The 17,446-nt window shown below is 42.7% G+C and overlaps 1 protein-coding gene across 3 annotated transcripts in view; it reads left to right on the plus strand.

The window, feature by feature from the left end:
- Window positions 1-17,446, plus strand: part of ZAP70 (zeta chain of T cell receptor associated protein kinase 70) — a 122,890-nt gene that overhangs the window by 76,415 nt on the left and 29,029 nt on the right. For all 3 annotated transcript variants that reach the window (XM_066574192.1, XM_066574193.1, XM_066574190.1), the window contains exon 7: window positions 14,467-14,515. In XM_066574192.1, coding sequence (XP_066430289.1) covers window positions 14,467-14,515 — 49 coding nt within the window. The remainder of the gene's footprint in view (window positions 1-14,466; window positions 14,516-17,446) is intronic.

The following is a 17,446-nucleotide window of genomic DNA, read 5'->3' on the forward strand; positions in this document are numbered from 1 at the left end:
CCTTCTATAAAATGAAATATGCAACCTTAAGGGGGTGACACTGCTCCTTTAATTAACGATGTTTCTTTTATTTGTACCTGGCCTTTCTGTTTCAACCCTTCTTTTGTCACACATGTACCTGTACAGCGATGTTGCTTCTGTTTAGTTCTCTTGTCCCTGCTTCCTGCTGCCCTGTTTGTGTTCCCTACTACTGCCTGGCAGTGCCAGGAATTATGACATTGGCTTTAGTTGTAGTGAGGGGGCATATCTAGCTAACCAGCAGGAAGCACTGTCATAGTTGTACTGGGGACAGCGCTCTACTAGCGCCAAGTGCCAAGACACCAAGACCCTAAGTATTGGAGGGGTGAACGAAATCTTCCCTGCTATACTGTATATTGTGAACCAATACTGAGAGAATGCTGGTGCCCAGGAAGGAGGCTGGAGCCTATGTACTTAGCAGAGGAGAGGAGAGGAAGGGTAGTGTGTGGCATGGAACCCACATGTGGTGCCAAGAGAGCCTGCTCCCGGCCTGAAAATATAAAGCATCCCTAAGGAGAGGTCCCAAAGTGATGGTGGTGGAGATGGAACATTTGGAACCCACAACCAGCTATTCTGCTGAACTGAACTAACAGCACAACCTACTAATTACTATCTAACACTGTTTATGCAGTTAAGGAATTACAGGTGGTATATGGGTAAGAGCGCAATATTTCAATCTGAATGAGACCTTACGCATGAGAATTACTCTGCTGAGACCAGCAGCCATTTTCATGTTTTCGTTTATTCCTCTCTGCCTTCCATTCCAAGAGTCATAGCTTTTTTATTTTCCATCAACATAGAGTTAGGAAACCCCATTCTGTCATAGTAGAAAAAAGATCTGCAGCGGATCTTCAGTATGGTGCGCTGCCTGTTGCAGAAATGTCGTTCACAGCAGATTTCATTCATTGCATTAATACTTCCACATCAAAAACAAGAATCGGGATATATCTTTTCACACATGTAACACATGCGGATTTCACTGAGGATTTTGTGTGGATTTTTGTCCAGATTCAAAGCTTAATGTTTCCACTGTGTGAAAGTAACATAACCAACACCAGGCATGTGTAGAGCAGATCCAGCTCCGGAGCTTATTCCATACATTCCCTGCCGTCTATGGCATACGGTGGTATTTGCCTGTCATCGAATATCTGCTGTTTTTGCTAATTTGTTACATATATGTAAATATTTCAGATCATCCAAAACCTTTTTTTGAGATAAGATAAGGACAACATGAGTAACCATAGCATGTAAGGCTAAAAAAAAGACATACACTCATCCAGTTCAGTCTATTAAAATGCAATGTTGATCCACAGGAAGGCAAAAAAAACAATGAGGTCGAAGCCAATTTTCCTCATTTAAGAGAAAAAGCTCCAATCTAGCAATCTGAATAATCTCTGGATCCCTGACCCTTTTGAGTAAAGGCGTCCAGGCTCCCTTTGTACTCTTATATTGAGATCACATCACCTCATCCTCAGGCAGAGTTCCATAGTCTCACTGCTCTTATAGTAAAGAATCCCCTTCTATATCGGTTTAGAAACCTTTCTTCTAGACATCGAGGGCACCTGTCAGGGCTTGTTGGTCGCGACAGTGTCAGGGTACGTTAACCATGATGTGGAAGCAGATTAATCGCTCTACTCCTATACAGGTTGCTGGTAGACACATTTTGCCTGCTACTACCTGTATCCGTATAGTTGCATGTTTGTATTTCCCTCAAAGTCCCCCATCTCTGAGAGAGGTTTTGTTAGGTGTGATTTTGTCTCTGCTCTACTTATCAGCTGGTAGGGAGTGCTTTATATTCCTACCTCTCCCTTAGCACATTGCTGTTTATTGCAGTTCAGTTAATCGTAGTGGTTCGAGCTGTCCAAGTCCTCATGGAGTTAGCTATGTGTCTTTCAGTTACGTTTCCCTCTCTCTTGGTTACTCCTTCTGTGCTTCAGATTTTTCCCTTTCCCCTTGTTAGGGTCAGGTAGCAGGGCGGGAGGCACTCAGGAGGGTCGCACTTATCGGAGCAGTCAATCTGCTGTTAGGTAGGGACCTTTCCCAGGTAGGAGCAGGGTCAGTTTTCCCCCTTATTTGTGTTTTCTTTCGTTGAATAGAGGTTTTACTGCAGAATTTGTCCAATGTTGACACAGTCTGTCCTGGGCAAGGTGTGCATTGCACCCAGGTCGAATGTGACAGTGCTCCCTTGTTACAGTTGCAGTCCTGAGTATAAATAAATAATGGGACAGATCTCTGTACTGACCCCTGATATATCTATACATAGGTATTAGAGCACCCATCAGCCATTTTCCAAATTAAATAACCCCAATTTTGATAATCTCTATGGGAATTGAGTCTTGAGTCTGACCGTTCCATTTATTACTCTAATGTGTCCTTCTTGAGTACTAGTCCCGAAAACTCTCTACAATATTCCATGTGTGGTTTGACCAGTGACTTCTAAAGAGGAAGAACAATGTTCTCGTCATGTGTCTCTAGATAACGTCTTTTGATGACCCCCATGATCCTATTCGCCTTGGTAGCAGCTGCCTGACACTGGTTGCTCCAGTTAAGCTTACAGCTAACTAAAAACCCCAAGTCCTTTTCCATGTCAGTGTTACCCAGTGGTTTCCCATTTAGTGTGTAATGGTGACATGTATTTCCCCTGCCTATGTGTAGAACATTACATTTATCAGTGTCACACCTGATCCTCCACTTTTCTTCCCAACTCCCAATTTATCCAGATCATCTTGCAATCTCTTTGCATCTTCTCTTGCGATAATTACTTTACATAGTTTTGTATCATCTGTAAATATTGATATTTTACTGTACAATCCTTCTACCTGGTCATTAATAATTATATTTAAAAGAATAGGGTACAATACTGCCCCCTGTGGTACCCTACTAGTAACGGTGACCCCTCCAGTACTGAAGCCTATGTTACCCCACTAGTAATGGTGACCTCTCTAATACTTGCCCCCTGTGGTACCCCACTAGTAACGGTGACCTCTTTAATACTTGCCCCCTGTGGTACCCCACTAGTATCTTGACTCCTCTAATAATGCCTCTGTGATGCCTTACTAGTAACGGTGACCCAATCAGAGTATGTACCATTAATAACCCCCCTCTGCTTTCTATCACTGAGCCAGTTACTTACCTACTTACATACATTCTCACGCAGACCAAGCATTCTCATTTTATATACCAACCTTTTGTGCGGTATTATATCAAATGCTTCGGAATATCTGAGATATAAAAGATCCAATGACTAGTCTAGAACTTACTTAAAGGAGTAAGGATAAAATGCAACTTTTAAATGATCATTTAATTTATTGAAGATAAGGATGTAATCAACACTTCTCACCCATGTGAAAAATGAATTGTGCTACTAAACCTAATAACTGCTTGTGCAACCCTTGGCAATAACAACAAATCAAACATTTGTGATAATTTTCTCTGAGTCAATTACATAGCCTTTGAGAAATAGAGCCATGCATAGCAGGTGTTGGCCATTTGTGATTGCCGACACTCCCCCACAGCAGCCTTTGTGATATAGAGACTGGGTTTGAGGGCTGTTGGACCAAGATTTATTGTTCTTTCATAAATTTGTCCAAGGAAAAACTCATCCAGGCGGACAATTTGTCCTATATATCACTGTGTCCCAGCTAGACTTTATCCATTTTACATTGGAAAGGCAAAAGTGATTCTGAGCCACTTGTTTTAACCCCTTAGTGACCAGGCCTGTTTGCGCCTTAATGATCAGACCAAATTTTACATTTTTAAATTTTATCTGACGTGTCAATTTAACGTAGTTTTTTCGCCACATATCGTACTTCATTTAGGTGATATAATTTGTATTACAACTCCGCTGAGGAATCTTCCCCCTCTCAATGCTCTGGCATTGAGAGGGAGGGGATTCCGTAACAGTCTTCCCTGCCTCTACTTCCTCACCACATGGTGTGGACTCAGAGGCCAGGAAGCCACTGCAGATTTTCGGTAGAATATCCACTGCGGACATTCTGACAAAAATCTGCCCCATGTGGCTTTAGCCTTACTGCGCCTGTGCCCGCCATTTTCAGATGTATAAATCGGACAGCATAAATGGTGCACTTTAACTCCCAAGACGGGATTCTTTATTCCTCCACAAATGTAAAAGCAGCAGAGATGTTTCAGCTTGTTCTAAGACTTTGTCAAGCTGTTCAAACTTACATACATTATGTCTTAAATACAAAATGTGCCTAGGCAATTAAAATGTGGTAAACCAATAATAAATGACCCACTGCGCATGACAAGAGATGCCAGCAGTACATCAATGTGCGCCGGCGTCACCTGTCCAACAGCGCATAAGCACTATATTCGAGTGAGAACACCGCAGCCAAAATCAAAATGAGCTACGCATGTGCAGTACCGCAAAGATCCCATGAGTGCACATTACCCGACTTTCACCTCAAATATTCACATGAAACCACATGACCTGCTATGGACAACCCCAAGGCTGGAGTCAGTACCTGTAGTCAAGGAGACCAAAGTGATATTAGATTAACGATCAACATCCACACACCCGCGGTGTAATTAAAGTGCCATGGATACACAGTGCCTGACTGCAGCACTCAATAGAGGTCACATGAACATCACATGACCATCTGAGAACCTTCTCCAAGGCTAGAGTTTATATCTGTGGTCATGGAGACCATTGTATTAATAGATCAACACTCATAATGCACATTATCTGGCTGAATGGGTTCTACTAAACAAGTTCAGCCACATTAGAGGGTTATATTTCCGCGTTATACTATAATAATCCAACACTCATAGGAAGTTAATTTTTGGCTAGAGGAGATGATTTTACTTGAAATTTGTTTACTATAGAGGACAACCAATGACCCAGTATCAGACCTCAATCTGGCCAGTACCCCAAAGGGGCAATCAACTCTACTACTCCAGCTCCAGGCTTTAAAGGATGTGTGCAGCAGATATGAGTGTGATTATGTCTCCCCAAGATACCTAGTCTATCAAATCATCAGATTAAGAAAACTAATATATATCTATATCTACCGATCTTTATATAAATACGTTTCCCATTTCCACCTGTCCACATGCTACATGACCATATTGTGAGCCCTGTACAACCAACTAATTCTTGATTGGAATCCTGTCTGTATGTTAACATATAAAGTGTGCAGAGGATCCACTCCTACAACAAATCAACCTCAGCACAGATAAATGCTGGATAACTTCTTTTACTAATCCAGGAAAATAACAGACAATGCTCGTTACCTCACGAGTTATATCAACACAGAAATCAATTGTGTGAATCACATTCAGAATCATGTCATACATCTAATTCATGAAGAAAAAATTAGTGTGGGGAGAAATTTCAAGGGGAAAATATTTTTCAGAAAGAACGGGCAATGCGTTAATCCGAGTTTGAGACTTTCAATGGAGGTGAGCAGGTCCCAACGCATTGCTGACCAGTCCGTCACAGTATGGTGATTTACAATCTAGAACCAAAAAACAAACATACAAAAATAAAAAACACGAACTGACATAACAACTATGATACACATTAAAAGTAAAAGATGCAGTCAAGAAAATTATCACAAATATGGGGCCCCATTATAATCAGTATTTAAGCCATGTTGTATAACAACAGAAAAAGAGTAAGCCCCCTAGGAAAACCAGGATACAAATTGGATTGGAAAGGGTTAATTCTTGATGAAACGTAAGAAGTTCCTCATATGTCCCAATCCAGAGCAGCAGCACATTGTCAATATAACGCCACCATCTAAGAACATTAGTCCAAAGTGGGGAGGTGTAAACGTAGTTCCTTTCAACATAATCCATATAGATGTTGGCATATGTAGGGGCCACATTTGACCCCATAGCGGTACCTTGCTTAACTCTCGTCTTTAGAGTTAAAGTGCACCATTTATGCTGTCGGATTCATACTGAGTTGTATGACCATGCACTTGTTAATGAAGTATTAGAAAATCATTCGTCTAGCAGGACTTCTTGCAGACACGCCTGAGCCGAAAATTCAGATTAGGGGGAAACCTTTAGTAAGAGTTATTTGCCATGTGAATGTATTAGCCCAATATGAATTATGTTTTCAGAATCCATACATACATTTCAGTAGGGGCCCCGGAACCCCCTCAACCTACGTATCCTCTTACCTGGTTATAATTCACGTGTCATGCTTGATAGCAATCAATAGATAAAAACATGACCAGAAATATCTTCCCGATTGGAGGACCTCGTGTGAAGATATGACCAAAATGGGGAAATATAGTTTTCCACAAGTCCATACACATTTACCCCACCCTTCTTTGAATGACCTCAGAGGGGGCAGTGTGTTCTGGGAAAAAGTTAAAACTAAGGCGTTTTCTGAGAGACCCAGTGTCAGACCACGGAGATATGCTGCTGCATATGGACTGTCTTGTTTTTGCTTCTAGGAACACGGCCAATCAGAGCCTTTGGGCCGTGTATTCCAATATCTGTTAACTTTCTTTTAATTTCTTCCTGTTAATTTTAAAATACTTGTAGAACCTTATAATCTTGTGTAACATCTTTTTCTGTAAACTTTTGTACATACGTATATTTAGCACTGCTAGTCTTTTTCTAGAATAAATCTACAACTTATTAGTTAAGCCTTGTCCATTTTAAAACGAATTATAACTCCAAAGATTGTGTTGATAGTTTATAGTCTGGGTCCCAGCTCTCCTTAATAGCTCATGGTGGCAGAGTATGTATTGTGCACCGCATTGTAGAGCACTGGAGTGCATTAGACCCGACCAGATGGTGATTTGATCTTTCGCTTTGCATGCTTGTAGAAGCCCAGGAAAGCTGCATACAAACCAGCCTGTATTTTAAAGACTCCAAGCTTGCAATACTGTTAGAGTGATTGATCGAAGCTCTGCCAAGGCGGTTGGTAGCTGCATGTGCGCTCGGAATATTAGATCCGTGAGTCTGTAGATAGGTATCACCCCCCCTCTTTCCCTCTCCACTCTCCATAACAGCCTTGATTAGAGATAACGATTGTGGCTCTTAACCCTTTATGTCTCATATACATATATTTGACTCAAAATCCAGTTGCTTTAAGTGCATTTTTAACGCCTTAGTTACATTTCGAACTTTAGCCTTAAGAATCAGTAAATTGTATCCCCTTTTGTGTTCCAGTGGTCAAAAGTTTTTTATTTTCTCGTTAGTGTAGGTTTATGACACCTATTTTGCCAGACAACTATTTTTTTTTACCATTGGTTTGGGGGATTTATTATGATAGTGTTAAGGACCGCTGCACAGTCACATAACCTTTCTGATCTTGAGTTCCAAATTCTATCGTACCTGGGTGCACCTTAGAAACCAAGAACTAAACTCAGAAACAGTTATCGGTTTCCTCAGATACGCGGAGATGAACGACGGCAAGTATACTGGTTCTCTCCTGGCATAAGGCGATGCACACTGAGCATTTATTCAGTCTTTTATAGCCTTCAGTACAGGAAGGGAATGTAGGTTAGTCATAGCAAACAACTCATTGGGTTAGACAGAGATTATGAGTTATACATTGTTCGGCAATCGCATAGCGTGAGAGTCTATGAAATGTCCTTCAAATAGCTGTGGTCTGGTTCTTCCCTTGTGATTTAGACGGTCAGCACAGCCAGTTCTTTTTTCAAAGCTGGAGGTGTGGGGGGCTTCTTCTGATAACAATTGTACATCAGGCACCCAGACTTGTTTTCTCGGAAGAACAGAAACAGATCATTAGACACTGTACCGTACCTTCTGCTCTAAACTTATTTCTGCTTTGTATTATTGTTCTACTACACACAAGCTTATTCACATCTTATAATGCTCCATTTTGTATCTAGTGGCCATTTTGAGACAGATTCTTCCATGTTATGAGCCTGTACTTTCTCAATCCCCCCTAGAAACTGTCTCAAAATAAACAATACCTTTATAACTCTACAGGACGGGATAAGGTTTGCTTTCCCTATTTCTAGCTTATGATCTATGCCCTACCTATCATTGTTGGTCAGCTGTTCAAGGGCTAATCCCTTCCTCGACAACTAATTCTAACTAACTAAACGTGAAGACCTAATGGACACAGAAGGGAACTACAACACACATGCTACTCTATTCTAATGGCTGGGAGACTAGAGTGGTCACCGCTGTTTCTGCTGAGACAACTCCATAAGGGGCTAAATCGCTCTGTTGTATTATAGGCATATAGCCATTGCCTGGGGTCTGGCCCTGAACTCATCTGGCACCCCCCCCCCCCCCCCGAGACGTATGGTCACTGACAACAACTTCTATTATTTATGAGATTTTGTCCCCCGGTGTCATAAAAGATACTCAAGACCTAAGGGAAAACTTCTCTATCAATGGTAACTTAATAACAGGACACCAGACACCTGACCGACCAGAAAGACTAAGAATCAACTGTGCCAGAACAGACCAACGGTAGACATCATATTATAAATATGAGACTTACCGGGCTGTATGAAAGGGTGATCAGTAATTGATTCTGGCACAATAGATATAAGAATTCCTCGTCCAACGTCACTGTCCGATGTCTGTTAATAGTCCCGACTGATAAACATCCTGCCGACTACGCCAATTGTTAAGGACTGCTGCACGGTCACATAACCTTTCTGGTTTGAGTTCCAAATTCTATCGTACCTGGGTGCACCTTAGAAACCAAGAACTAAACTCAGAAACAGTTATTGGTTTCCTCAGATATGCGGAGATGAACCACGGCAAGTATACTGGTTCTTTCCTAGCAGAAGGCGATGCACACTGAGCATTTATTCAGTCTTTTATAGCCTTCAGTACAGGAAAGGAATGTAGGTTAGTCATAGCAAATAACTCATTGGGTTAGACAGAGATTATGAGTTATACATTGTTCGGCAATCGCATAGCGTGAGAGTCTATGAAATGTCCTTCAAATAGCTGTGGTCTGGTTCTTCCCTTGTAATTTAGATGGTCAGCACAGCCAGTTCCTTTGTTCAAAGCTGGAGGCGTGGGGGGCTTCTTCTGATAACAATTGTACATCAGGCACCCAGACTTGTTTTCTCGGAAGAACAGAAACAGATCATTAGACACTGTACCGTACCTTCTGCTCTAAACTTATTTCTGCTTTGTATTATTGTTCTACTACACACAAGCTTATTCACATCTTATAATGCTCCATTTTGTATCTAGCGGCCATTTTGAGACAGATTCTTCCATGTTATGAGCTTGTACTTTCTCAATAGCACTAACAGTGTGGTATAAATATTATGTTACCTTTATTCTACAGGTCATTACGATTATGAAAACACCAAATTTATAGAGGTTTTATTATGTCATACCACTTTTGTGCAATATAAACTATTTTTTTTCCAAAAATGCTTTTTGTGTAGCATCACATTCCAGGACAAAAACATCACATTTCAAGTGAACCCTGGCATCTGCGCTGTTGGGGAATTAATCACCCTTTGCTGGCCACCTTGCATAGTCTCCTATATGAGTCTATGGAGGCTTCTGCAATTTTCTGCCAAAAGAAAGATCAAGACCTATTTTTTCAGGCAGCTGGGATGGGCGAATATAGCGCCAGGTGCTTTCACGTTGGTACGATAAGATAGACCTGGAATTATCTTTCCGTCCGGAATACGTCGGCCGCTGCATGGGCAACTATTGGTGCTTAGCTCTGCCACCATCCCGCTCACATCCATTGCAAACAGCTGGAGGGAAGCAGAGAGGGGGTGAGCTGGCAAGGGGGATGGAAGCTGAGGCAATGGCATTATGTCCTTGGCGTATATGCACCGGGGCCTGTGCCGTCTGAACGGGCACACAAACATTAGATTTGTGTGCTCGTTTACGCATTTTTACGGCATTGGCGGGCACATGTAAACATGCCTACGACCGTGTGAAAGTGCCCTAAATGCGAGCCAATGACTGATTGATGACTGAGAGTCATTCACTTCTTGTTTAGTGTTCAGTTTTTCCAGGATTGAAAATCATTGCTGGTTCGTTCACTTGCTCCGCTTCAACAGCAATCATTCAGTCGTTCTCACTTAGTGCTTTTACCCACTAGCGTTTCTTTAATGATGCGATATCGCTGCGTTTTTTTTCCTGCAAATATCAATGGGACTTTTAACATTAAAATCGCATCTCACAAAAATCCGGTAAGGTCAGTTACTCTAGCGAGCCTTGCTCATCTCCCCTCACACCACCTCCAGTCCCTCTCCCCGGTGGTTATCTCCTATCTCACCACTATATTCAATCTCTCTCTAACCCATCTCAAATCTCCCCTTCATCTTCCAACTACTGAAATGCCTGGTTTACTTCTGCCTTATACGCTATCTATTAGAAAACTCTCTTCTCGACCCCCTACAGTCCGGCTTCCGCCCCCTACACTTGACAGATACTGCCCTTACAAAGGTGTCAAACGACCTCCTGACAGCCAAATCGAGGGGGGATTACTCCCTACTGATCCTCCTCAACCTCTCTGCAGCATTTGACACTGTTGACCACAAACTCCCCCTCAGTATGCTTCACTACATCGGCTAAAAGGACACTGTACTCTCCTGGTTCTCCTCCTACCTATCTGACCGTTCCTTCAGCGTCTCCTTTGCTGGCTCTACCTCCCCTCCTCTTTCCCTTGCTGTTTCGGTATCCCAGGGCTCGGTACTCGGCATCTTCCTTTTTTCTATCTACACAGCCCCTATTGAACAAGCTATCGGGAGATTTGGCCTCTAATACCACCTCTACGCTGACAACACCCAGTTATACACCTCTTCCCATGATATCTCTGCACCTTTCCTCCAAAACATCACCACCTGTCTGTCTGCTGTCTCTAGCACTATGTCCTCTCTCTACCTAAAACTGAACCTCTCCAAAACTGACCTGGTGTTTCTGCCTTCTACTAACCGACCTCATCCTGATATCTCCATCTCAGTGTATGGCACCACCATTACTCCAAGACAGTACGCCCGCTGCCTTGGGGTTATATTCGACTCTGATCTTTTGTTTACCCACTACATCCAATCTCTGGCCCAAACATGTCAGCTGCACCTCAAGAACATCGCAAGAATCTGCCCTTTTCTCACTGTGGGCACGCTAAAAATGCTCACTGTTGCCCTCATCCACTCTCATCTCAATTATTGCAACTCGTTGCTGATCAGCCTAGCCCGCGCCAGACTCTCCCCTCTCCAATCCATCCTGAATGCAGCAGCCAGGCTCATTTTCCTGTCCAGCTGCTACTCAGATGCCTCTGCACTGGCTTCCTGTCAAATATAGAATTCAATTCAAACTCGCTATCTTCATCCATAAAGCTCTCCATAGCACAGCGACGCCCTATATTGACTCCCCAGCACCCAGCCCAGGTCTTCCACTCCACAAACAAAATCAGACTGAGTGCCCCTTTAATTCTAACGTCTCATTCCCGCCTCCAAGACTTCTCTAGAGCAGCACCGGTCCTCTGGAACACGCTATCCCAAAATATTCGAGCAATCCATGACTCACAAAACTTCAGGCGTTCCCTAAAAACACACCTCTTCAGGGAGGCATACCACGTTTCCTAAACCAAACCCCTCTGTACTCCGCCTCATAATATGCTCCCTGTCCTAGTGACTGCAATCCCTGCTAGCCACTGTCAATCACTCCCTTCAGTCACACCGATTCAGCCACCACACGGCTTAATTTTTGACCATTGTTTATGTGTATAGCATCCCTCACTCTCCACCTCGCCATACCGTGCACATCTCCACTCCTCTTTACCTTCTGTATCACCCCATTAGCTGTAGTATGTAAGCTCGTTCAAGCAGGACTCTCACCTCTACTGTTTCCATCAACTGATTACTACATGCAACTGTGGTTTTTGTATTTTTGTACTTTTGTCTTTCTATCCCCCTGTTTTTGTAAGCACTGCGGAATATGTTGGCGCTATACAAATAAAGATTATTATTATCATTACTTGAGGATTTTGGTGCAGAATTTTCTGTGTCTTTAGGGTTGTCTTACAGAAATATTCCACATGTGTGAAAGGTCACAAAGAAGGAAGAGTTAGCTATACTGGCTTTGGCTGCCTTCACACAAGGAGTAAGGCCGCCTGCAGACGGCCAGGTCGGATCCCGCTGCGAGAATTCTGGGACCAGCACGGCACTCACCTGCTCCTGCGGCTCCGGCTCTGTGAGCCAGTGGAGCCAACGGCCGAGGAGTGACATTTCTGTGTGGGGCTCTGCGAGCCCCGCACAGAAATAGAGCGTGCCGCGATTTGTTTTCCGCGTGAGATTGCGCACTGATAAATCGCAGCTGTCTACATAAAATTGCGTTTTGTAACGCAATCCTATTGCAGCATCCACGGGCGGAAATTCTGCGGGAAATCCTGCTGCGGAATTTCTGCCTGTGTGCAGGGGGCCTAAACAAGGCAGAATTTCTGCAGCATTTACAGTACAAGACAAGTGAATGAGATTTATCAAATCTCCTTCACTCGTTACGGATTTTTTCTGCTTTGGAAATGCATGGAATTTTAAAAACACTGTGGTTTTGAAATTTGAAGTCTCTCTATTTATGTTGCAGAAACTGTGCATATCTGCAGATTTTACCCATAGACATCAATGTGTAGATTAAGATCTGCACTAAAATCTGCAAATAGAGTAATGTTGCATTTTTTGTTGCTTTTACACTACAGAATCGCACTCAACCTGCTCGATAATCTACGTTTGTTGATGTTTGAAAATAAAGTTTGCGAGTCTGACCTCCGTGCAGGAACTACCAGATCACAAAAAAGCAACACATTCCATTGCGGAAAATCTGCACATAAATACACAACTGCATAATCAAATTCTGAAAAATAATATGTAGCCAATTCCGCAAAGCTCGATAACTCTGCTCATCTGCAGAAACTCAACAGAAGTTCTGCAGCTCAAATGTCATGTGTGAAGGTTGCCTTTAAGGGTGGTTTCACACGAGTGTGTTTTTGTACGTGCATACACAGGCACAAAAACACGCTTCTATTAGAAGCAATGCATTCCCTATGGTGTGTGCACATGTCCGTGCTTTACAGGCGTGTACCTGCAAAGATAGGACATGTGTGCACCACAGGGAATGCACGCATTGTCTTCAATGGAGCTGCAGCTGCTGCAGGCGACTCCATTGAAGACAATGGTCTGCCGGCACCCCTGAATTGTTTTTCAGAGAAGAGCTTTAAATATAAGCCCTTCCCTGAAAAACAAGAATTTTAGTGTAAAAAAACTACTTACCTGTCCGCTGCTGCCGTGGTTCCGCAGGGATGAAGAACACATCTGCCGCATGCAGCAGATTTTTCCTTCATCGCTGGAAGGAAAATGAATTCCCTGCTGCACCTGCCACATCTGTGACAGATGCAGAAAGGGAATTCTAAATCCCCGCAAGGAAAAAGAATTCCTTGATGCACCTGCCACATCTGTGACAGATTCAGCAAAGGAATTCTTCAAACTTGCGGGTAATAAAGAATTCCCTACCACAGCTGTCACAGATGACAGCTGCTGTAGCAGATACAGCTACTGGCATCCTGCAATTTTTTTTCAGGGAAGGGCTTTGAATATAAGCCCTTCCCTGAAAAACAAGCAAAAGTGGTGTAAAAAATCATTAAAAAAACATATTCACCTTCCATCAGCTGCCAGGGCTCAGCTGTGTCCTCTCTGCGCTGTTCCCGGCTCTCAATGCAGTTCTTTCAGTAGGCGGGGATTTAAAGTCCCCGCCTGCTGAAAGAGTTGCTTCTAATTGGCTGAGTGCTCAGCCAATCACAGGCAGCTCTCACCTGTCAGTCATTTAGCGAGAGCTGCATGTGATTGGCTGAGGTGCTCAGCCAATCAGAAGCAGCTGTCTGTGATAGGCTGAGCACCTCCCTTATATTCAAAGCCCTTCCCTGAAAAACAATTGCAGGGTGACTGCAGCTGGATCCCCTAGCGCAGCTGTCATCTGTGACAGCTGTGGTAGGGAATTCTTTATTGCCCACAGGGATTAGAAATCCCTTTGCTGCATCTGTCACAGATGTGGCAGGTGCAGTAGGGAATTCTTTTTCCTTGCAGGGATGAAGGAAACATCTGTCGCATGTGGCAGATGTGTTCTTAATCCCTGCGGGGACACAGCAGCGGTGGACAGGTAAGTTTTGTGTTTTTTTTACACTAAAATTCTTGTTTTTTAACGAAGAGCTTATATTTAAAGCTCTTCCCTAAAAACAATTATGGGGTGCTGGCAGACCATTGCCTTCAATGGAGCCGCCGGCAGCAGCCATTGAAGGCAATGCACGGACCTGCATTCATGCGTGTTTTTGCACGTTTATGGGTGCGCACTTATGTACGCACAAAAACACGCTTGTGTGAAGCCACCCTAAGTGTAACTGGTCTACACTTCTTTTTCTCTTTTTAGTTATTTTCTCTACAAACTAATAAGAGGCAATTTTGAATCCACTGAAATATTAATGTGTTTTTTATTACCCTCTATTTTCTCCAGAGACAGCCATCGGCTAATTTTGATGGATATACCCCTGAACCTTTCATTGGTAAGGATATGAGGAAACCAAACAACACTGACATAAGAACTGGGATACAGGTGTTATTGGCATTATAATAACAGTGTGTCAGGGTTCGAACCTGGGAACTCCTGTGCTCCAGGCGACGTCTCTTCCTAATGAGCTATTCAGCCTGCTGGACAGCTCCCCTACCTAATCTTGCCCAGTTTCTTGCACCCTGCAACCCAGCTTCTGAGTAGCTCCACCCGCATTAATTAGACACCCTATATAAATGTCCATGTCCCTCCCTCAGTGTGTGATTATTGTGCTCCCAGCCAGTAGTCAAGCTCTCTCACCTGCTGCTCCTCCATACTGCTACCTGACATATCTGTCTGTGTACCGACTCCTGGCTTCCCTAACTACGCTACCCATCTGTACCCCGAACTGATACCTACTCATGCACCAACCTCTGGCTTCCCCTGAATATGCTATCGCCTGCTCCCCTGTACTACAAACTGTTTTCCACCCATGTACCAATCTGTGGCTTCCTCTAACTACATGACCCTGCTGCTCCTCTGTGCAGCAAACTGATATGTACCCGTTTACTGACCTCTGGCTTCCCCTACCACGTTACCCATCTGCTTCTCTGTAGCGTGAACTGATACCTACCCATGTACCAACCACTGGCTTCCACTGACTATGCTACCTGCCTGCTCCTACATACTGCAAACTGATATACCTGTGTACAAACCTCTGGCTATCCCTGACCACACTACTGATCTGCTCTGGTTACAACAAGTGACTCAAACCCTAAACCAGATTGTTACACACTGTCTTAGATTGCCTCAAGTTAATACCAAGAGCCCATCAGTGAATAACTTGCCTTCCACTTCCTAGGAAAGAAATACACAGATATACACTACATTTGTATTGTATAGTAAAGGGTATTTACACTTTCGCAGCAAGCTTTTGTTTTTCCCTAATTCATCTTAAAATATGTCTAAAAAGAAAAAAAACTTTGCAAACACCCTTGATTAGAAAATATGAGGCCAACTTTTGGCTACAGTCATATGCTAGAGCTATGTGTCTCCATGGTGACAGACCATAAAACTTGACTTTAGATTCAGTCCTCATCAGCTGAGTGTTCTGATATTCAATATCTCCTCAGGGCATGCTTAAGTAAATATTGAGGCAGATTTATTAATAGTGTTATAAGTTTAAACAAGATAAAAGTGATGGAAACTGGACTAAATTTACTACAATTGTGCAATCTGTGTTATAAATATGGTTCGACTCATTAAATATGTTAGGCAGTTTCCTCCTCTTATGCTTTTACATGGTTGGTTTACTTTATGCCCATATGGCATGTGCCATTACTAAACCTGATGCATTTTTTTCAACTTCAATCAGGTGTATCCCTATTTCTAACATAGTAACATAGTATGAAAAAAGACATATGTCCATCCAGTTCAGCCTATTACCCCCCAATGTTGATCCAGAGGAAGGCAAAAAAAAAAAACCCCAATGAGATAGAAAACAATTTTACCCATTTAAGAGAAAAAAATTCTTCAATTGCTAGTAAGGTACCACAGGGGGCAGTATTGGAGCCTTCGCTGTTACTAGTGGAGTACCACAGGGGGCAGTACTAGGGGGTCACCGGTTACTAGTGGGGTACCACAGGTGTTGGTTTTTGGCCCCATTGTTTTTAATACATTTATTAATGACTGGGTAGAGGGATTGTGCAGTAAAATATCAATATTTGCAGATGATACAAAACTATGTAAATAATATTAACAAAGAAGAGGACACAAGAAGATGGAAAATTTAGATAATTTGGGGCAGAAAAATGGCAAACGCGGTTTAAAGGAGTTCCCCAGGGAGAATACTATCCGTCTTTCAGGAACCCTAACCTGATTGTGTAACCACTGACAGCGCCACAATTATTCAGGGTTCGGAGCAGAAGCAACAGAATTCTTTGCTCCGACCTCTGCGAAGTGGCCGGTGCTTGTAACTGCAAATGTGGCAGTGACAAGTGCTGGCCACTTCACAGAGGTCGGGGGAGGGACTTCCGTGGCATCTATTGTGGCCTTTGTGTAATTGCAGTGCTGTCAGCGGGTGCACAATCAATATTATGGACAGTTTTGGGCAAATCAGAATGGGTACAAAGGCAGGCTACAATAATCACAGAGGATATCAAAATTGGGATTATTTCGTTTAGAAAAAAGATGGCTGTGGGGTGAGCTAATAACTGCGTATACATATATCAGGGGTCAGTGCAGAGATCTCTTCCATCATCTATTATACCCAGGACTGTAACAAGGGGGCGCTCTAATAACTATGTATAAATATATCAGGGGTCAGTACAGAGATCTCTCCCATCATCTATTTATACCCAGGACTATAACAAGGGGGTGCTCTAATAACTATGTATAATATATCAGGAGACAATACAGAGATCTCTCCCATCATCTATTATACCCAGGACTGTAACAAGGGGGTGCTCTAATAACTATGTATAATATATCAGGAGACAATACAGAGGACTCTCCCATCATCTATTATACCCAGGACTGTAACAAGGGGGCACTCTAATAACTAGGTATAGATATATCAGGGGACAATACAGAGATCTCTCCCCTCATCTATTTATACTCAGAAATGTAACAAGGGGGCGCTCTAATAACTATGTATAATATATCAGGGGACAATACAGATCTCTCTCCCATTATTTATTATACCCAGGACTGCAACCAGGGGGGCCTCTATTTGCTATGTATAATAAATCAGGGAACAATACAGAGATCTCTCCCATCGTCTATTTATTCTCAGAACTGTAACAAGTGGGCGCTCTAATAACTATGTATAATATATCAGGGCTTAGTACAGAGATCTCTGCCATCATCTATTTATGCATATTGAATATTGTTGCATAAATGAAAAGCTATCTTTAAGTTTTTAAAATTAATATTTACTACATTTCAT

Source organism: Eleutherodactylus coqui, chromosome 7, assembly GCF_035609145.1.
Source record: "Eleutherodactylus coqui strain aEleCoq1 chromosome 7, aEleCoq1.hap1, whole genome shotgun sequence".
In the NCBI taxonomy this organism is placed as follows: Eukaryota; Metazoa; Chordata; class Amphibia; order Anura; family Eleutherodactylidae; genus Eleutherodactylus; species Eleutherodactylus coqui.